Source organism: Danio aesculapii, chromosome 21, assembly GCF_903798145.1.
Source record: "Danio aesculapii chromosome 21, fDanAes4.1, whole genome shotgun sequence".
Classification (NCBI taxonomy): Eukaryota; Metazoa; Chordata; class Actinopteri; order Cypriniformes; family Danionidae; genus Danio; species Danio aesculapii.
Window position 1 is genome coordinate 37324720 of NC_079455.1, and position 22836 is coordinate 37347555.

The window sequence follows — 22836 nt, forward strand, 5'->3', positions numbered from 1 at the left end:
ACCTTTGTTCAGTGAATGTAAAACTCCAAACTCTCTCCATCATGACCAAAAAGTGTCTTATTGCTCCGTTTATAAACATAACCACAAATCACAAATGACACATTTCAAAGCTAGTTTACTGGAACTGCAGCAATTAGCCTCCTATCAGTTTCCTCCTTCCACATCTCTTTTCCTGTCCAGCACTGGTTTTCTGCACACCGGAAACGGCCTCTGAGCGAAAATGCGAGTTCATTATCTTAATCAGTCGGAGGTCTGCAGTCAGTCTCACACGAATTTGCTGCTTTCCTGACTGGAATATTCTATAGAGCAACTGTGAAAAGGCATTAAAAGTCTATATATTCCGGTTTATTTGTAAGCTATTCATTTAAGCTGTGCAAGCAACATTGTTTTCCCCATATTCGCTGTGGGAACGTCCTTCAGACTCTCTGTCTTTTGGTTTTAATGGGACGAACAGTTTTTATTCGTGATGTCATCGCATTGAAACGCACATCCGCGCTGGAGCCACACCGCAGCACAGACGGGTCAGACCGCGGGGACACACTTCACTCGCCTATTCTCTTCTCAAAGCAACCGAGCACTATTTCTTTAGTTTGCAGAGCTTGTGTTATACGTTTTGTACTGAAATTCACTTTCTCAACTGATCGCTTAGCATGAAGATGAAAACCATCTTGTTTTTAATTCTTCAAGCGCACATTTGCTTCTTCTCTAACGGTAAGTTTATTCGCGCATGGAGGAAATGAGATGATGGTTTTTCAGAAGCTGTTTATTGTTTCCTGGTGAGCTTTATAATAACCGAATGAAACATTTTTACAATAAGCAGTCATTATAAAAAATAACATTGTTTTGCTATAGACTAATTGTATTAGCATGTTTTTTTATTTGTTTTGGCGCATTGATTATAATAACCGCAAAGTTATTAGCCTACAAATGTAATGGTTAAACTAAACAATGTTTTATTTAGACTCCAAAACCTTTTTACTATTATTTACTTACTATTATTTGTTTTGGGCGACACGGTGACTCAGTGGTTAGCACTGTCGCCTTACAAGACTGCTCCGGTTTCCCCCATAGTCCAAAGACATGCACTATATGTAAGCTATATACTTTCTGGTCTAACGTCAGTATGCAGTGTATATTAACATCTTTAATAATATTTTACATTATAAATGTATTTTTTAAATGTATATTTCTACTTGAGGCGACGCAGTGGTGCAGTAGGTAGTGCACCGGTTTCCCCCACAGTCCAAAGACATGTGGTTCAGGTGAATTGGATAGGCTAAATTGTCCGTAGTGTATGAGTGTGAGTGAGTGTGTATGAATGTTTCCTAGAGATAAGTTGCTGCTGAAAGGAAATCCGCTGCGTAAAACATGTGCTAGATAAGTTGGTGGTTCATTCCGCTGTGGCAACCCCAGATTAATAAAGGGACTAAGCCAAAAAGAAAACGAATGAATGAATGAATTTCTACTTGAAAATTACTGTTGTTGTTCCTCTTCTTCACTGAAAAAAGTGTTGCACGCAAAACTGTTGCAAACAATTTATTTGTTGAATTTAAACAAACAAATTAAATTTAATAATGTTGAACTTAATTTCTTTGTTTAAATTCAGCCCAAATAAATTGTTTACAACCACTTAACGTAAAAAAAAAATTGAGTAAATCCAAGGAATCATCTTTAAATAATTTTTTTCAGTGGTCTTCCCCCAACAATTAATCAACAGCATTTGCATAAAAGGCTATTTTACAAGAGACTACTTTAAATAAAATGTAACCCTGGACCAGAAAACCAGTGTAATAAATATTTGGAAAAAAAAAAATTGGGAAATTGAGATACATAATCTGAAAGCTGAATAAATTCGCTTCCCATTGATGTATGGTTTGTTAGCACAGGATATATTTTGGTCAAAACACAATCTGGAATCTGAGGATTAAAAAACAACTTATTAAAGGGTCATGAAACCCCCGTCTTTCGGTTCAAGTCTACCTGAGAATTTTTTCCAAAAATGCTTCATGATGGGCGTGGAGCGCTGAGAGCAGTTGGCGTGGCCAGCAGAGCAGTGGAAAAAGAGGAGCGAACAATGTTGTCAGTTGGCTCACAAAATGTAGAGTACGCATTTTTAAAATGTGTACACAGCAGCACAAATATAGGCGATGTGTCTAAATGGTAACGAACTCAACTGATAAAAGACAAATTCCGCCATTCTCCAATTCTCATAAAGCTCTTCTGACAAAAATTCTTGCTGCAAACCTACAGCTTTGCTGTATCGGCCCTGACAGCATCGCGGAGAAAAACATGCAACAAACCTTTTGGATCATGGAAACAAACACACAAGACCCTTCATGAAAAGCTATACGGACACGGTCTCACCCAGTCATTGGTTCTCACAGCTTAGCAGGTCTGCTTTGCCTTCAGAAAGCATGTGCTCTCATGAATAATTAAGAAGCAGGGTCTTCTCAAAGGATAAGAAAACTCTGCTATGAATAATAATGAGAAACCGACGAGTCATCACTCCACAAGCAGATGCGCACTGCATCACCGATTTTGATCCCACACCAAAAATTATTTTAAACCCCGAACATGAAATTAGCTGACAAAAGCTCAAATTGATCCAGTTTTCCGCTCAATTAAAGCTGACAGGTGCTAACGTTGTCTTAACTGATGCTCAAGACACACACATCTGTTAAAATTTCCAAAAAGTACTCGAGAATATCTTGAATCTCTAACATGCAATGCATGATTACTAATTTAAAATGTTTATTTTGATTTATGAAAGGAATTTTAATAATGTCTTCATGAGAGATGATCTTTACTTAAAATTCTAATAATTTGTGGCGTAAAAGAAAAATATAGACTACAAATTTCACTGTTTTTTGGGCTATTCCCACAAATATGCCCGTGCAACATGTTGTGTTGTTTTGTGGTCCAGAGTCACAACTTATGAAGTCAAGCTGTATTTGCAACACAATCACTACGTAAATTGGTAACTTTTTAATTTAGTGGCTATTTTGTATGCATTCGTATGATCTCATTCATACAATTTACGATTTGCTCATCTCCCAATGACGGTTGAGTTTGGGGTGGGGTTAAGTGTCGTGGCTGCTTTTTAAAATTGTACGTTTTTGTACGACTGAACTAGCCATTACAATAGCCTACGAATTAGAGATCAGGCTGGTATTTCTAATAAAAAATGAACATCTCAGAAAATTGCCATCTTGAACACAAAACTCCAAATTATGGTGACCGCCAGCAAATAGGATTTTCGAAAATATAGCTAGTCACACTGTAAAACATATCTGTTACAGTTGAAGTCAGAATTTTTAGCCCCCCTGTTTATTTTTTCCCCCAAATTCTGCTTAATGGAGAGAAGATTTCAACACATTTCTAAACATAATAGTTTTAATAACTCATTTATAATAACTGATTTATTTTATCTTTGCCATGATAACAGTACATAATATTTGACTAGATATTCTTCAAGACACTTCTGTACAGCTTAAAGTGACATTTAAAGGCTGAACTAGGTTACTTAGGTTAAGTAGGCAGGTTAGAGTAATTAGGCAAGTTATTGTATATCGATGGTTTGTTCTGTAGACTATCGAGAAAAAATATATAGCTGAAAGGGGCTAATAATTTTGACCTTAAAATGGTTTTAAAAAATTTAAAACTGCTTTTATTCTAGCCGAAATAAAACAAATAAGACTGTCTCCAGAAGAAAAAATATTATCAGACATACTGTGAAAATTTCCTTGCTTTGTTCAACATAATTTGGAAAATATTTTAAACAGAAAAAAATTCAAAGGCAGGGTAATAATTCTGGCTTCAACTGTAAGTAACTGTTTCCATATTTTGTGATTCATAAGAGTTTTCAGTTTATTTATGGTTGTGAATTGCATTATGAGACGTTAATATCTGGTCTATCGACTTTTGGTTGAAAATTCATTTCTACAGTTTAACAAAATGACTTTTATTGACATTTTAGTAGTTTGAAATCATATAATAAGAAATACAGTAATACGCTATATTTAGAGACTGTAAACTATTTGCCTTATCTGTAAAGCCACAAAGGGGAAATAAGTGTTGAGAATGTATGTTTGTTTGATTGCTTTTTGTTAATATATAAAATATATAGAGAAATAAGTCTGTAAAATAACAGAAAATGTACTGGCAGTTTATTACAAGGTCTTTGTATCATAATATACAACACCAACCCAGACAACATAATCACTTCAAACTATAAAAAACGTCAATTAAAGTAACTTTTACCAACTTTTCAAGGTTAAAAAGTTGTTGGAAGAAAAATCAAGGTCCCATAATGCTTTTTAAAAGCATTAATATAAGGGGAAACACACAAAATAAAAACATTAATCACAAAATATGGAAAACTGCTAATTTACAGATATTTTTACAGTGCATTTACAGTTTTAATCTCACCAGGAAACTCAACAGCTTCAGGAGCCCTGATAGAGAGGTGGTTCATAGCATTCCTGGGAAATGTCCCGTGTTTTTTGGCAGAAAACAATCAGATGAAGCTATCAGATACGGATGTTCTCAGATTCTCATCTAAAAATGTTTTGTAAGAAGAACTCACTGGTGTTTATTTTGTTTGATTTCAGTTAGTGCTGAAGATGCAACAACTGATCAACCAGTTTATTTAACTGCTCATCATGAGGATCCCAGAACAGGTATAGTAATGTAGCAAATGTAACCAGACTATTACAAAAAAAACACAACATTTCACTTTATAACCCTCGAGTCTACAGAAATAATAATGCAATAATCACTTCTTTAACAGAGTTGTAATAGATCAGAGGTTCTCAGCTGTTTTTTTTTCTTTGAGTAATTAAAGTATGCATGAAATTATAATGTACAATGTTTATTTTACCATCGCAGATTTTTAGAATTAAGGTAAACAATTAATCAGTGCTAGTTAATCTATTTGGAAAAAAAACTATATAGGTAATCTTTAATGAAAATCTGACCATTTGCTTTGGCTCTGGAATGGCAGTCCCTTGCTGACGTTGTCAGTTTGACAGCCAGCCGCTTAAAATGTTATCACTCGATTGAGTGGGCATTATCAGTGGTTATCAGCTGATAAATATGGGCTTGTAGGGGCCTTCTAGTAGGTTCAGAAGGCTGTTATAATCTATCCACAAGGTTAATCAGCTATAGATACGGTTGCGACCGAAAGTTAACAAGAATTATTTATTAAATTGTATTTTAATAAATAATAATAACCTTAAACTCATCACAGTAATGTAAAAACAGATCTGGATCTAGAGTCTTTTCTATTAATAAAGCTGATTAACCATGTGTATGGATGATAACAGCCTTCTGAGCCTACTAGTAGGCATAGAAGGCCCCTACTGGCTCATATCTATCAGCTTATAACCACTGATAACACCCATTGAATCGAGTGATAACATTCAAAGCGGGTGGCGACGGCTTGAGAGAGATCTGCTTAACCACACCCCTCCAACCATTAGTTTGCTGCAAGTGAAAGATGAGAGGAGGAGAACAAAAATAAACCCCACCCCTTTTTTTAATATTCTCATTCAACTGAAAGTACTGTACATCATCATACTGAAACACGCTAAGTGATGTCAGCAAAGTAAACAAATTGTTAATTATTGTTCAAAACATTATTTTTTATTATCATCAACATATAAAGAGCTAAAACTTTATTATCTCTGAGGTTTTTAATCAATTCATCAATATAACAATAATCATTTTTGACAAAATTGATATTTTTAGGATAAACCTTTACACAATTAAAAAAAAGGAAAGCCTTTGGCTTTAGATAGAAATCATGCCTAACCGTTAGTAATAGGGCTGCACGATATTGGAAAAATCTGAATCTTGTTTTGCTGCGACATGAATATAATTTGACCAGATTTTGGCATTTGAATAGCTCTGTTTGGTAAGATTTCATTAATTTAGTTTGTCTGGGGGTAATCGGATTTAAATTTATTAAAATACAATCGCATATAAATACGACAGAGCTAATATAAGTGAAATAAACATCACTTTATGGTTATTTCTGTTGAGTCTAGCAGTATTCAAATACAAACATTTAACAATCAAATGTAAGATAACATAATCATTAATGTATACTGCAAATGTTATACAACAATATCTTTATATTTTAATATTTAATACATAATCTAATGCAGTGATGTGATTATTGCGGATACAAACATCATGATATCGATGCTCAAACAATATATTGTTCAGGCCTAATTAGTATTTCTTGGCAACCACAGCTGTTTGTTTGATTGTTTATATTATAAAATGAATAGGATTTTTTTTATGGTTAAACCAGACAAATACACAGTTAAAGTATTAAAGACAGTCTATCACATAAGGTAGTCGGCAGATCTTGGAGTTCTTATTGTTAAAAATGGCCCTGTTTATCTTCAGCTTTGTCTAAGAAGTCAAGGTCTTCATATAGATGTGACACTTACTTGTATAACAGCTTTATGAGAGCTATCAGTGACTCTTCTGTTTGGTTACAGGTCCCCCTGGACGCAGTTTTGCCATTAAACAGGTCTACGTAACCAATACCTATGAGCCGATTGACATGGATGAGGCGTTCCCTCACTTGAATTCCTCAAACTCCAATAAACCCAGAAAAGGTACAGAATTTTCATAGTTAACAGTTTTTTCACAATAAAGGAACAGCCTTGTGGTATTGTTTTGGATATAGTTCTTTAGGTAAAAGGGATCTTTTATTCTCCCTTGTGTAGTTTTAAACCTTTATGAGTTTCTTCTATTGAACACAAAAGAAAACACTAGGAAGAATGTTGGTTTCTGGCACCCATTGACCTGCATAAAAATACTATGGAAGACAATGCAACTAGCATTTTTCAGGAAATATTCCTTTGTGTTCAACAGAAGAAAGAGAATAGAACAAGATTGCTTGTTTTGAACAAGTGAAGGGGTGAGTAAATGATGACAAAATTTTAGCTTTGGGTGAGTTATCCCTATAAAAAAGCAGTATGTCAAATTCAGAAACCCTAGTTATTAGCGACACTAGTGGCCATTTAGTAAACTGCACTTGGCATCTTATTACATTTGCTCCCTATAATAAAGCGCAAATATTATATGAAGCTTAATGCGATTCAGGGGGGGGGGTAAAGGCATAAGCACATTAAGCGTGTTTATTTGCTGAAATTCGTATTAAAATTTGTTTTATTTTAATTGTGCAATGTATATTTAGGAAGTCTTTATGCAGAGTACACATTGTGAAACGGGCGAAAACAATAAATCGTTGTATCAGTGCTGTAATGTTTAGTTCGTTCTGCGGATATGACCTGGCAAGACCGGTCTTCACAAGAACACGCTTCCATTCTCTGCGTTCTTGGAATTGAGAAACAGCCCTGGTCTCGAAAAAGAACACAACCTCTGCAGTTTGGCAGTATTTCGGGTTTCAACCGAACGAGAAGGGAGACTTGTTAAATATACGAACTAGAGGTCTGCATTCCCGCCTACTGCAAGAGCCGCGCGACCCGAACAGATTTCTTGCGGTGCGGGAATAAATTTCCGATTAAAGCACGGGAGCGGTCAGTAACTCTGGTGTAATTTTACAGGGAGCGGGCGGTCTAACAATATTGCTTCCGAGCAAGCAAGCAGGGGACATAGCACTGCTGTCTATGTGTGTGTGTGTGTGTGTGTATATATGTGTGTGAATGAGAGAGAGAGCGTGATGTTGTGTGTCGTTGGCTTGGTGCTGTCTATGCGTGTGTGTGTGTGTGAATGAGAGAGAGTTATTCAGTTTCTGAAATGTTTAGGAACAACCCAACAGTTTGGTGATGCTGTCTGAGCCCTACATCATAACTTTTTTATTATGCACGGTAATACCGGATACCGAGGTTAAATAGGGAGAAGGTTTGACAGTATCAAAATTTGGATACCGCCCAAGCTTATTACATACCTATTAATTGTGTGGAAAAATGGCACATACACCTACAAAAATTGTGCAGACCATCTAACCATACACTCTCAGAAATAAAGGTACAAAAGCTATGACTGTCGTGGTACCTTCTGGTACCATTTTGTATTTCAAAGGTAAGTGTTAATACCTAAAAGTACAATAATTACTTTATTATACTCTACACTCCACTTTATAATAAAGGTGCCAGTGAGAACCAAAAAGTGATGCACAGCGATGCCATATATCTAGATTAGTTCTAAGTTTTTTTCATAGACACTGTATATGAAGAATAATTTCATTAGCAACATAATAAAAATAAATAAAGTAAGTAAAAATATAATAAAAAAAATGGTTGGTCAAAATGTTTTCATGATTGTAACACCATCAATAGAGAATAAAGAAGCAATAAAGAACCTTTATTTTTAAGAATGCACAGTACAAAATGGCTCTTTTAGCATTTATCATTTTTGTACCATAGAGAGACTCTTGGAAGTCTCTCTTGGAAGTTTAAAGGTCACATTCTTTTAATTTTCCCTGCAAAAATGTCCCCAAGTTCTTAAAAATAAGTCTAAAGGCTTCTGGGGAATAACCTTTAGAGAAAGAAATTTGGAAAGGTCTTATTTTTAAGTTTTGTTACATGTTATTCACACGTTGGCAATAAACAAAAATGACTAATACATGCAATTCTCACATATGTGTCCCTGGAGGACTTACGTTGCAAGGGTATATTTTTGGTGATGACAAAAAGTACATTGTATGGGTCAAAATATAGTATACACTAGGGGTGGGCGATATGACCTAAAATTAATATCACGGTATTTTTCATCTTTTGAACGGTGACGGTATAATATCATGGTATTACTTTCAATAGCAAAATAATATACATCTCAAGGAAGAATGGACAAAAGAAAGTCTCACTTCTATCACTCTTTAAAAGTTTTGGTTTGGGTCATTGTAAATGCTCAGTCTCGTTATGAGCTGATCTTCATTTCTCTGTGTTGGTGAAATAAAGCAGGCGAGTCAGCCGCACCAATTTATAAGCAGACAGAGCAGGATTCTCGCAATGACCACTAGCGCAATACTGCTCTTTGTTATGAGCTGTAGTTTCAGTGTAAACTTAGTAAAGGTGAATTTCTTTGGCGATGATGTGTACAGTGTTAGATTTTATATTTAGCGGACATTTGCGCTGAACACACGGTGAATGCAACGCATCGAGATTCGGGCACCTTCTACGAAAACACTCGATTGATCTCAGCTGGCGGATCAACATTTACCTCATGTCATGATCGCTGTCATCTGCGCCGTTATTATTATTATAACTTTAGGTGAGGTTTGCAAACCTGTGCACTTTTCACTCTTCAGCCCTTTGCATTTCCTGCAGTAACAAAAGCTCCCTGTTATCTGACAGCGGGAAGTGTTGAGTGACTGACAGCTATGAACCAATACAGCAGCAGGGTAGAGCGATTCAGCAAGTTTTTAGAGAAAATCAAATCAGATTGCACTACAACCATTATATTCAGACACACAAATGCTCCCAAATATATTATGAGGGCGCATAGATTAAATTTCGGGCGCTCATGCGACCAAAATGGTTGCAATTTCGAGCCCTGTAGTATAAGGACATGTATTCAGACCACAACTGAACGTTTAAAGAAAATTGAATGCCTTATTATTTAGAATTAGCTATTATTGATGTAAATGCAGCCGTTCAAGCCGCGCATAATTGATTTATTACGGTATTGACGGTATTAGAAAATCCATGTCGTGGCGCAATGTCACACCGGTGATGACTATGACACCGCTGTACCGCCCACCCCTAGTATACACCAAGTATAGATTTTTCTTTTATGCCAAAAATCAATAGAATATTAAGTAAAGTCAAGTTCGAAGATATTTGTTAAATATCCTACTGTAAATTTATCAAAACTCAATTATTGATCAGTAATCCTCATTGCTAAGCACTTCATTTAGATTTCATACTTTAAAGGTGATTTTCGGGAAACCTCAGAATCCAAATTTTCCAATAGTTGTATCTCTGCCAAATATTATCCTATTCTAACAGAGTTTACATTAATAAAGCTTATTCAGATGATGTATACATATCACTTTCAAAAAATTGGCATATGTTGTGATATGTAAATTGATATGTTTTTGTATGTTTGCTTGCAGAATTTGTGTTCCTTAGTTATGCCATCGACAATCCAGAAGCGTCTCGTTCTAGCTCTAAAAACGCACATCCATGTAACGACACAGACCTGAATTGCAACCAGACAACACTCGTGGAGAAATTCAAAATCTCAGACGATGCTGTTGAGTTTCTGAAAGGCCCGCTGGTCACACGCTTCATGCCGTCCTTCTACATCATCATCATCCTCATCAGTTTGCCTCTGAACACTTTGGCTTTGGTGACGTTCACCTGCAGGATCAGAGAAAAGAAACCAGCTGTGATCTACATGTCTCACCTGGCGTGTGTGGATCTGCTCTTCGCCCTGCTGCTGCCTCTGAAGATCCACTACCAGCTGAACGCTTCTGATTGGCTGTTTGGTGAGGCGGCGTGTCGTGTGCTCACTGCAGCTTATTACTGCTACATGTACTGCTCCATACTGCTGATGATGTGCATGAGTGTGGACAGACTGCTGGCCGTGGTGTTTCCAGTCGCCTCTTTAACCTGGAGAAATGTGAGGAAAGCTTCGTTTATATGTGCATTAGTCTGGCTGCTGGCACTCGCTGGTACTGTGCCACTACTTTTAATGAGACAAACATTCCAGATTGAGGATGTGGGCGTCACTTGCCATGATGCGCTGATTCATAACAACCCTAAAGATCAGCAATATTTGTATGTGTTCTTCATCCTTTCATGCTTTTACTACTTCGTACCACTCATTATCACCATAGTGAGCTACTCCACCATCATATATGTGCTCCGTGCAAAGTCCAACCGATTATCGAAATCTCCATCATGGTTAGAAAAACGACGGAGAGCTGCGATTATGCTTATCGCCATGTTGTCTGAGTTTATGGTGTGTTTTGCTCCAACCAACGGCATCTTGTTGTATCACTGCATTCGATTGGCTGTTGGAGGAAACAGTGGCGAAGGAGATTCATCTTATAGTGCATACATGTTGGCTGTGTGTTTGGGGAGCGCAAGTGTTTTTCTGGATCCTCTTCTATACTATTATGGCTCGTCTCAATGCAGACAGAAGATCAGCGCTCTGTTTTGGTGGAAAAAGTCAAAAGCGATCTTATCAAAAGGAAGCAGGTCAGGATCCTCTTTTGTGAGTATTGAGTACACTAAGGCTTCGGTTAAGATGTAAATTAGTGAACACTTCCTTGTTTTGGTTGTGTATGATGCTACTTATTGGCAAGATTGTATATGAATATGTGCTTTGGCACCTAAATTGTGAAGTTCTCTGATATTCGGAATGCAGAAGTGTCTTTTAATTATCACTTAAAGGGGACCTATTATGCAAAAATCACTTTTATAAGGGGTCTAAACACAGTTGTGTGGTAGCAGGCTGTGAATATAACCCAACTTCTAATGGTATAAAAAATATCAATTTTATTTTTTATAATCACACTTAAAAACAGTCTGCAGAAACACTTTGTTTGACATTCGCTCTTTGTACGTGTCATCAGAGGGGGAAAGCTCCACCCATTAGTGATGATCTCTCCCTCATTAGCATAGGACATTACTCTTGTTTTTAAATCTGCCACTATGCTGAAACATAGGCATTTGTAGCTCCACCCTCTTTTGTAAAGAGCACAATCTTATTTGAATTTAAAACGACAGTCACCTAAATGGCACAATTTGGCTCAAAGCCTAAAAGGGGAAGTTTCAAAGAGATATAAAGCTATTATTTGTGTGGTATTTTGAGCTCAATCTTCACATACACACTTTAGGGACTTCAGAGACTTTTTTACATCTTGTAAAAAAGGGCATAATAGGTCACCTTTAAAACTTAATTTTTAGGATAGGGTTTATTTGATTAAGAAAAGGGGATTTCAAATAAATATATTTTATTATATTGTAGTGGTGTAATGGATCACAAATCTCATGGTTCGAATCACATTATGGTTTTAAGTCATGGATCGGACCATTTTTTTGGATTTTTGGTTTTAACAAACAGAACTTAGAAGCTATAATTTTATTAAAAATAAAATGAAGAAATAAAAAGCTGAAGAAAAATTGTAAAATATTCAGTACTGTGAAAATTGACTGTTACTACTACTGTTGTTAATTACACAGATGCGATTCGAAGGATTAATAAACACATGCAAATCACCATCATTAATAATTTATGTTGCATGAGTGTTGAGATCCCAATCTTTTAATGATTACTCGTGCAGCTTACGCTGAATGCATTAATGCAGACTAAACAAGTAGTGACAGAAAACACCTTTAATAACCTAAGAAACCCACCACAACATCTTCCGTCATCATTATATTTAACAGCAAAGCCTAAATGCTTTCATACATGTGATTTGAATGACGAAAGAGGCGATCTCTCTAGGATCGTTACAAATTTAAGATTAAATTACAGGTTAAAAAAATTATTAATCCACTGGTCACGTGTGTTCCAAACCATGGGTTGTGATCCGTATTCGTATTCATATTCATATTCGTATTCGTATTCCGTATTCAACCGTGATCCGTTACACCCCTATTATATTGGCTTTGTTTTTGTCTCGTTTTTTATGCATGTACGCTGTATATTTTATCTCAATACTTTTTATGTGCATGTCAATTGCTTTGAGATTCTACTTTTAATGCACTATATAAAATAACGTTTATTAAATAAAGCATAAATTATTATTATTTTTGCCCAAAATTCTGATTTAAGCTAAAGCAGGATGAATTTCCTTTTGTACCAGCATCAATGTCATGAGGCCAAAATAACCCTCATCACGTCTATTTTAATCTAATCTATTTCCTGTTTATGACTGTTGTGTTGTGTGAAAAATCTGGTGAAAATTAAAGTATTTTCTATTTTTTATACATGGAGAATGGTTTTAAGATGTCGATTTAAGTTTGTCATTTGAAATTGAGCTAAAGTTAGAGTATTTTGTAATCTATTCAAGTTTCACAATGTCAAGACAGGAAACAATGTTGTATTGCAGGTACTTTCAACAATTAGGCAGAATTTCAAATTAACATCTAATAGATATTAAAAATTAAACATTTCTTAAATTTTAATATAATTCTGTATAAATTGCTACATAAATATATCTATTACCATTATATGTGTGCTGTTTCTATAAGCTGTAACCGCTGTTGCTTTACAGTTTGCTGCACTTTAAATTGCTTTATGTGTATTATGTGTAAATACTATGTGAATATTCCCTTTCGACATAAAAGAGCTATTTGTAAAGCAAGCTTATTTTTTACAATCGTATTTTTTATTCTGTTCGCAAAACTGTGATGTGATGCACTATTTCATACTGCAAATGATGGTTGGAATAAAATGCATAACAAACTTGTACTTGTCTCCCCTATATTATCTTGTATCACCAAAGGAGCTACAGTCAAAAACGTAATGTAATGTGTGTATTTATGTAGCGCATTTATCGTGGCCATACTACCAAAGTGCTTCACGATCTGGAGGGGGGGGGGGGGGGTGTTGGGTTGGGGTGTCTCTCTCACCAGTGTGCAGCATCCACTTGGATGATGCGATGGCAGCCACAGGACAATGGCGCCAGAGCGCTCACCACACACTATTGGTGGAGTGGAGAGACAGTAATAGAGCCAATTCGGTGGATGGGAATGATTGGGAGACCATGATCAGTAATGGCTAATGGAGGGAATTTAGCCATTAGTTTTTACGAGAAGTGCCATGGGATTTTTAATGAACACAGAGAGTCAAGATCTTGGTTTAACGTCTCATCCGAAAGTCTCTTTTACTACACTGGGAGATTAGCATTTACACAGAGCGCCCCCTGCTGGCTTCACTAACACCACTTCCAACAGCAACTTAGTTTTGGTCTCCCATCCAGGAATTGATCAGGCTCAGCCCTACTTAGCTTCAGTGAGTCACCGGTGTTGGGCTGCAGGGTGATCTGGCTGTGGCCAATTAAGCCTAAATTATTCATACCCCTGGCAAATTCTGACTTAAAGTTACTTTTATTTAAGCACCATGGTTATTTGACCAGAAATGACACAGGCTTCTCCCAAAAGATAATAAGATGATGGACAAGAGCCATCACTGTTGAAAAAATATATGTAATTCTCAGCTTTTATTTACATTTGAACAAAATCTTTAAGCCAGAATTTGCTATGGGGTATGAATAATTTCATGCTTCACTGTATTTGTAAAAAATATCTTTCTCAATTACTTCTGACAAAAAAACAAAACAAAGGTTAACTATGATATTTTTCAGATGTCATGAGTTAACCCAGGATTTCTGCAGGTTTCACAAAGTTAAATGTAAGACTTAAGACATTTTTAAACCACTATGAATGAAATTTTGGACTTATACAGAGCGAATTGCTAAGGATGTTTTTATCCCATTATGAATATCCCAATTAGAAAAGAATCGTACTTGCCCTTTCAAAAATGATTCAAATTTAATACATTTAATAATACAATAACAATAATAATAATTTATCTTGAATATTTTCTTTTAATAATTTTCAAATATATATCCATTCACAAACCCTAAAACCCTTACCAAGAATAGAACAAAACATAGCTGTCAATTACTTCAGTCTACAATAATAATAATTTATTAAGTAAAAAAATATATATGTAGATTAGGTCAGTATCCTCAGCAGTAAATATATGGAGAACTTTTAAGCAAATCTTACTGTAAGAAAAGCAGTTAAATGCTTTTTAAAAGTTTTATTGATATTGGTGGTGATTGTATGGGTGTTAATGGCCAGATTGGGGAGCTATACATAAACAAAGGAAAATTAAGACCTGTTAAAAAAAGATTTAAGACCTACAACACAACATTTTAGTAGATTTACGGCATTTTAAGGCCTAAAATGTAACTTTTGAGACTTAAGACTTTTTAAGACCCCTGCGGACACCCTGTTACCTAGCCATGTTTTTACTGTAGTCTTATATTTATCTATTGTACAAATAAGCATAACTTCTTCATTTCATAACTATTCCCAAATCTGGTTGTTATGGTATAAAAACGGTAAATAAAACTACTGCATGTCAAACATTTTCAAATGAGAACTGTTACTGTATATTACTGTGTGGATAGGCTACTGGAAGAAAAATATTCACTAAAACAATGTAGCATTGAAGTAAAGTTGGTTTTATATTCACACATTCGGACTTCATATTAGCAGCCAATGACTATAAAAAGTACCACACTATTCACAGTCAATTAAATGGTGTGAATGTTGTTTTGCAGTCAAACTTGCATGCGTTTTCAGACCAAATATTCAAAGTAGCGTCACAAATTGTCACTGTTCAAAAATTAATGAATGAGCGTGTGAATATAATCAATGTAGCATAGTAGCTACTGTTTTTTGTTACAGTTTTACATTTTTTTAATTGTGGTAAAGTTGGTTTTATATTCACACATTCATTCATTTTTTGAGTATTCGAGTCTGAAATCGCATGCAAGTATGATTTCAAAACAACATTAACACTATTTAATTGACTGTGAACAGTGTAGGCTACTTTGGTAGTCATTGGCTGCTAATATGATTTAATTATTTAGAAATACTTTTCTGAAATTGTATTAAGAAGGTCCGAATGTTTACCTCAATCATTTTACTGCATTCTGATCAAGACAACTCTTCAAAGACTGACACGTTTCTTAATTTTGTTCACGCATCCTTCTTAAATAGCTAATTGATGACAGAAGAGAATAGGAAAGTATATCATGACAGAAACATTGGATTAAAAACGATGATATTGTTATATGAAGAATAGTGTGAATTACATTATAGCCTACAAACAAAATAACATAGGCAGCCACATTTTAAAGCTCAAATTTTGGGTAAAAATGGCTTACTGTTATAAATCTAGCAGTAAAGTGTTAATAGTGTGTCGTTAACTCTTGTTCTTCACATGGAGGCTAGCAGAGGAAGCAAAACAATAAAATAAATGAAAGTTTACTAACCTGATGTGAAGCTCAGCAGACACATGACAGTTTTGTATTTAAATCTACGCTCAAGATATGTAATATCTTTTAACAGCAGTGATTTATCACATAAACATACTAACACGATGAATAACGACACTGTTCTGCTGATGCTGAAACAAATAACAGCTCTACCGCTAGGCCACTGAAATTTAAACCGTGGTCTGTTATCAACTCTCTAGCGAATCGATTCCTTTGAACGATTCGTTGCAACGATTCAATTAAAATTTAGCTCATCGCACGTTCACTCATCAGTTCTCTCATCAGTCTATCAACTTAATTAAAACTTAAAGTCGAGGCTCTGAAAATTAGTGTGTAGCTGGCAAAGTATCTGCACGATCTTAGGATCCGCCTTTGGTGAAACAATCAAACGTTTTATACAATATTTATAACATTTTTCAATGGTTGACGACTATCGAGTCATATCATTGAGCGTTTAATATTTATTAAAATGATGTATCATGTATGACATGTAAAATAGTATACACTGGTATAGAAAGTGAGTCGTTAATGTGAAAACTTGCTTTGCTTCGGATTGATCGGCTCAGTTCAACCGGTTCACCAGATTCATTAAGAAGATTTAAATGAACAACTGACTCACACTTGACCTCAGCCGTCGCTGCTTTACTTGCGGTTTGTATAGGGTATCTCTACAGTACTTGTAAAGCTTGGTATCAGAAATACACGGCTGCCATGTGGATCAAAACAATCCTGCTTTCAGCTGTAATTGCTCATGAATGCGATGTCACCGTTAACGGTAAGTATTATTTCAATATGGCGATGAATTGCTAGTGTATTGCAAGTTAACGTTACTGTAACTTAATCCTCAAACTTTCATCTTTACAATGAGAACAAATATATATATATATATATATATATATATATATATATATATATATATATATATATATATATATATATATATATATATATATATATATATATATATATTTGTTCTCATAAAAAGTGAAAGCAAATATATATATATATATATATATATATATATATATATATATATATATATATATATATATATATATATATATATATATATTTGCTTTTACTTTTTATTGTATCAGTTAATTTATTTATCTGATCATTTATCAGTTATTTTTTAAGCGAGTCACACTTCCAAATAAAAAATAGTATTAAATTAAGCTGCTCTAAATGTTTGAGTAAAAGAAAATATGTATTGAAGAGTTCAAGAGATAAGGTATGACCCCATTTAAGAAAAAAACACAAATGGCAATAAGCTGTGTGGTCCACATCTTTCTCTGCTGTAGATGTGTCTTTCAACACATGTGCAGAGCAGTGCTTCCAAGAATTGTTGTTGTTTTTGTTATGTAACACTATATCAACTCCAAAGCAAGGATGTAATTTAGCAATATCATTGTTACCAAAATTATTTAAAGATGTATTCTTCTGTTTTCATTAGCTATTACAGCTAATATGTCCAAGGCTATTTTAAGCGATAGATAGATAGATAGATAGATAGATAGATAGATAGATAGATAGATAGATAGATAGATAGATAGATAGATAGATAGATTGATTGATTGATTGATTGATTGATTGATTGATTGATTGATTGATAGATAGATAGATAGATAGATAGATAGATAGATAGATAGATAGATAGATAGATAGATAGATAGATAGATAGATAGATAGATAGATAGATAGATAGAGAAGAGTTAATGGACAAAGTAATGGGGTTAGACAAACCATATTTCTTTTATTTTTAACAACACACAAGCCTCTCCTACAAATGTGTATTGGTTGTACGATCGCTGGACTTTCTGTGCTGTATTTCCAAAAGTGCCAGGAGTAAAATTGTTACTATTTACCCCACCTGCGGGGCAAGTTGTAACAGACAGAGGGTTAGTTGTAACACATGCTTATAAAGGTTTAAATTCGGTTTACTTTAAATAGTAGCTATTTCCTCAGTACTTAGCTCAACTTATTTTTTATTCTACATATCACAGCATGTTCATTTATTTATTTATTGGATAAACACTTTTGGATTTACTTGCATTAATATCCATTATTATACAATGCATTTATTTCCATTATTAGCAATGAAATTATTTTATTTTTTGTTAAAAATATTTTCTATTAAAAAACCTGTTTTTATTTAAAAAGTTCCCAACTTTACACTCAAAGTTCAACTATTATTTTGTTAGTTTAACAGGTGTGTGGCTTATTTGTAACACCCTGTTAACTGGCTGGCAGTCACTGTGTTTTTTACATCTTTCAAAGTAGTTCCGTCTTTTAGCCTAGAAGATGGTAATCACAACAATATAAGATTTCACTTACATACTTTGACAGATTTTTTTTAAGGGCACCTAGGTTACTCCTTTTTCAGATTTAATATAAGTCTTTTGTGTCCCCAGAATGTGTCTGTAAAGTTTGAACTCAAAACAACCATCAGAGTATTTATTATAGCTGTCTGAAATGTCTGTATTATAACTGGTAAAACTTGGACATGTCTGTCCAAACAGCTTTAAATGTAGATTTTTCACCATAGGTGCCCTTTAAATTAAAAAATCAAGTAAAATAAAAAATACTTTTATGCTGCAAAAGTGGTTTCTCCTGTGTTTTTCATCCAAATTTTGCAAATTTTTACAGCCTGAAAAGTCCAGAACAAATGAATTTATTTCCTAAAACAGAGTCAATCACTTTGTTGTTTATGTTGAGAAAATTAGCAAGAGCAGAGAATTCAGTTATCAAACCCACACACACACGCCCACACACACCAACTCCTGCATTTTCATCTAATGTAAATGCTTCTAAATGGCCATTGCAACGGTGGCTCAGTGGTAAGCAATGTCATCTCACAGCAAGAAATTCGCTAGTTCAAGTCCCGGCTGGGCCAGTTGGCATTTCTGCATGGAGTTTACATGTTCTCCTTATGTTTACATGGGTTTCCTTCAGGTACTCTGGTTTCCCCCACACTCCATAGACATGCGCTATAGGTGAATTGGGTAAACAAAATTGGTGTATGTGTGTGAATGCAAGTGTGTATGGTTGTTTTCCAGTGCTGGGTTGTGGCTGGAACGGCATCCGCTGCATAAAACATATGCTAGAATAGTTGGCGGTTCATTCTGCAGTGGTGACCCTTGATAAATAAGGGACTTAGCCGAAGGAAAATTATTGAACTAATGGCCATTGCATTCATAATGCAGAAAATGTGCTATTGGATATTATTCTACAGATTTACCAATGAGAAACATCCGGCTCAAGTTTTGATTACTATAGAGGTTTTGGTCAAAGCTTTTCCAGTGTTTCTGGTGAAGTTTCACCTGGCCAATCCTCCTCCAACTTGAAGCACTCACACAGGTTGCCAGATTGATGACACCAACAGTAGCGAGTGTGCCTGATGATCAAAGCTTAAGTCAGTTACACTTGTAATATTTGTATTGTTTGCAAATTAAAAACACCTCATGTGGATTTTTATAACACTAAATCTGCATCTCATTTCAGAGGATGTTACCTGCTGCATACATTGAGGCAGACTTCATGACTGAAATGAAACACGTTGTTTCTGCCAAGGAAACCCATTCTGTTGAAATATAACTAGGTAAACTGGAAGGCAGAGCTACACAGACCAAAACAAAGACATTACAACCCAAGGTAGAATGCCACTGACACTTACAGGAATGGTAAGGACAGTGCAAGAAATCTATGGGATGGAAAAAATAACATTAAAGGCTCAGAATGAGTGTTTGACGATCAATGAAATCATTTAACATATATTTAAGATATGAGGATATGAGAAGATAATGAATGCCTCACCTTTTTTCTCCTTCCCTCTCGCTAAAGAGTTTAACTGGTTAATTCTGTCAATTTCTTTTAATTGATCCCATCTGAATCTGCTGTTTTGAGTTTTTATTGCCCCCCCAACAACAACAAAAATGCCACTGACTGCTCAGACAAAGTCCTTCTCTTATTGTTTGCTTTGCTCAGTTCTAAAGGTGAACACTCCCACTAAGGTACCATAATAGGAAAATGCACATCAGGATTTTGCCAAGTATTCTGCGATCCTGGATTAACATCTACAGTATGTTCCTCCTTGAACATCATTTGCGTTCCATAGGTATGTAAACCATACCTATTCCCTACCCTTAAACCCAACCATAACTGTAAATTATTACCAATATTCGAGAAGAATAGTAGTTGGAGAACAATCATGTAGAAGTGCATAAACCTAACTGTAAACCTAAGATAAAAAATCTTTAAACGTATACCTTAATTCTGATTGGCTGATTGAAATGTTGTTTCAGGATCAACATAGATGTTAATCCAGGAACATGTCCTACTTGCTGAAATCAGGTTGGGAAAATATTGGGAAAGTACTTAACCAAATTTCATGAAAAAAAATAAAACTGCGCCTAAAATGGTAGAGGACAGAGATGGACAGAGACAAAAGGAGGAAGATTTTTGGCAAGAACTATAGTATTTTGTTTATATAATTTCCTTTCAAAGTCCTTTCCCATTCTGGCTCAAGCTTAATTGTATTTTTTAACAGTGTAATCTCAGGCCAAAAGAATGTCACTGCTCCATTTATTTTTCACTCCTTTCAATTATTTGTCACTCCTCTCTTTTTCATCACTCTCAGTGATGTCACACATCTGATGCGTCATAGACTTTACACTTAAATAAATACATTTGCTCGAAGTTAGGTGTTGCCATTCCAGTGACTCCACTAACGCCGCTGCTTGTTTCTCTGCATGTTGATTTTTTTGGAGCAAAAGATTCAGAGTTAACAGTAGACATCATCATGGGGATTAAAACGGTCTTCTTTTTAGTAATAACTGCACACGCATGCATAGTCAGCTCTAAAGGTAAGTACTGTTGATCGTTTCAATATGCTTATAAAATATTTACACATTTTGTAAACGTCTCACTGATGTATAATGTTATACGTTCTTGTTGGATGTTACTGTTAAGAATAATGATAACTGATCTTTAAAGAGTGTTTCCCAGCCTGTTTTTAACCACTTTTCCCAACAAAAGCATTTTTTTTCTCTCCCTCTTTATTCGCTCGCTCTTAATATCTTTTTTCTTAGTTTTTTCTCTTTTCGGTCTTTATTTAGAACTATTCTCTTTTCTAAACAGAAATCTGATGCATGAAAAATATGCAAATTACATTTGTCATAAAAGTTCATATTTGGATTTCACATATAAAAACTTATGTCATATATGCAACATATTTTGCAATATTGCAAAAATGGCGGCTTGCATATTTATTTTTTAAACACTGCATTTACGCATTCATATATATATATATATATATATATATATATATATATATATATATATATATATATATATACATATGTGTGTGTGTATATGTATGTATGTATGTATGTATGTATGTATGTATGTATGTATGTGTGTGTGTGTGTGTTTTGTTTATACACATACACAGGTAATATATATTTAACATATATGTTCATATTCCAATGGTTAAATATGTGTGTATATATATATATATATATATATATATATATATATATATATATATATATATATATATATATATATATATATATATATATATATATATATATATATATACATATATATATATATATATATATATATATATATACATACATACATGCATATTTACAGTGCTCTGCATACAGTTAACGTAAGAATTATTAGCCCCACTGTTTATTTAATTTTTTTACCCAATTTCTGTTTAACGGAGAGCAGATTTCTTCAACACATTATTAAACATAATAGTTTTAATAACTCATTTCTAATAACTGATTTATTTTATCTTTGCCATGATGACAGTACATAATATTTGACTGGATATTCTTCAAGACACTTCTATACAGCTTAAAGTGACATTTAAAGGCTTAACTAGGTTAATTAGGTTAACTAGGCAGGTTAGGGTAATTAGGCAAGTTATTGTGTAAGGATGCTTTGTTCTCCAGACTATCGAAAAAAATATAGCTTAAAAACGCTAATAATTTTGACCTTAAAATGTATATTAAAAAATAAAAACTGCTTTTATTCTAGCTGAAATAAAACAAATAAGACTTTCTCCAGAAGAAAAAATATTATCAGACATACTGTGAAAATTCATTTTCTCTATTAAACATCATTTGGGAAATATTTAAAAAAGAAAACAAAATCAAAGGGGGGCTAATACTTCTGACTTCAATCTTTTAAATCTTTTTAATCTTTTAAATTCCTATTTTTAATAGGAAGCTTTACAATATTATATTTGTGCATATACAATACATTAGATTAGTCAGTACTGAAGCCAAATCTGGAGCTTATCTAACAAAATAACTTACAATAACGGTCCAAAAACTAGTACATCCAAATGTTTATGTTATAGTAAAATATTAAATAAAAATTTAAAAAGGAGGAAAAATCAAGAGAAGCATTTTTGATATGCAATATTTTGCTTGAATTTTATTGTATTATCTTTCTATTTCTAAAGATGCTCAGTGACTAAAATATTATTTAAAAAAATATATCTGTGTACTGTGTACTCAATTATGCTGAGCGCTGTATATATATATATATATATGTATATGTATGTGTGTATGTTTTTTAAATATTTTGAATGCTATGTATGCATATATGATATGCATGTTTATGTATTTATTTAATTTATTTTTTATGTTTATGATAAATAAAGATCATAATAGGGGAGTATAAGCTTTTAAAGTCTACTTCCCTGTACTGTCATGGGTTTAATTGCTTGTAGGAGGTAATTATTCCTTTACTGATTAAAGGCAGAGTTTGGGCTTGCATTATTTTAATTACTACTGATTCAGAGGAAA

The 22836-nt window shown here is 34.2% G+C and overlaps 1 protein-coding gene across 1 annotated transcript; it reads left to right on the forward strand.

Annotated features, from left to right (window-relative positions):
• The first annotated feature begins 347 nt into the window (after window positions 1-347).
• On the forward strand, window positions 348-13407 carry si:dkey-163m14.2 (proteinase-activated receptor 1). The gene is made up of 4 exons (XM_056447130.1): window positions 348-711; window positions 4611-4679; window positions 6510-6629; window positions 10097-13407. The coding sequence occupies exons 1-4, from the start codon at window positions 651-653 to the stop codon at window positions 11239-11241; spliced, it is 1395 nt and encodes a 464-aa protein (XP_056303105.1). The 5' UTR covers window positions 348-650; the 3' UTR covers window positions 11242-13407.
• The last annotated feature ends 9429 nt before the right edge of the window (window positions 13408-22836 follow it).

What these genes read in the sequence shown, in the direction of transcription:
- si:dkey-163m14.2 (XM_056447130.1), top strand. Translation starts at nt 651, where the DNA reads ATGAAGATGAAAACCATCTTGTTTTTAATTCTTCAAGCGCACATTTGC. An exon ending in TCATGAGGATCCCAGAACAG is followed by an intron (nt 4,680 to 6,509) that starts GTATAGTAATGT and finishes GTTTGGTTACAG; the next exon opens with GTCCCCCTGGACGCAGTTTT. An exon ending in CTCCAATAAACCCAGAAAAG is followed by an intron (nt 6,630 to 10,096) that starts GTACAGAATTTT and finishes GTTTGCTTGCAG; the next exon opens with AATTTGTGTTCCTTAGTTAT.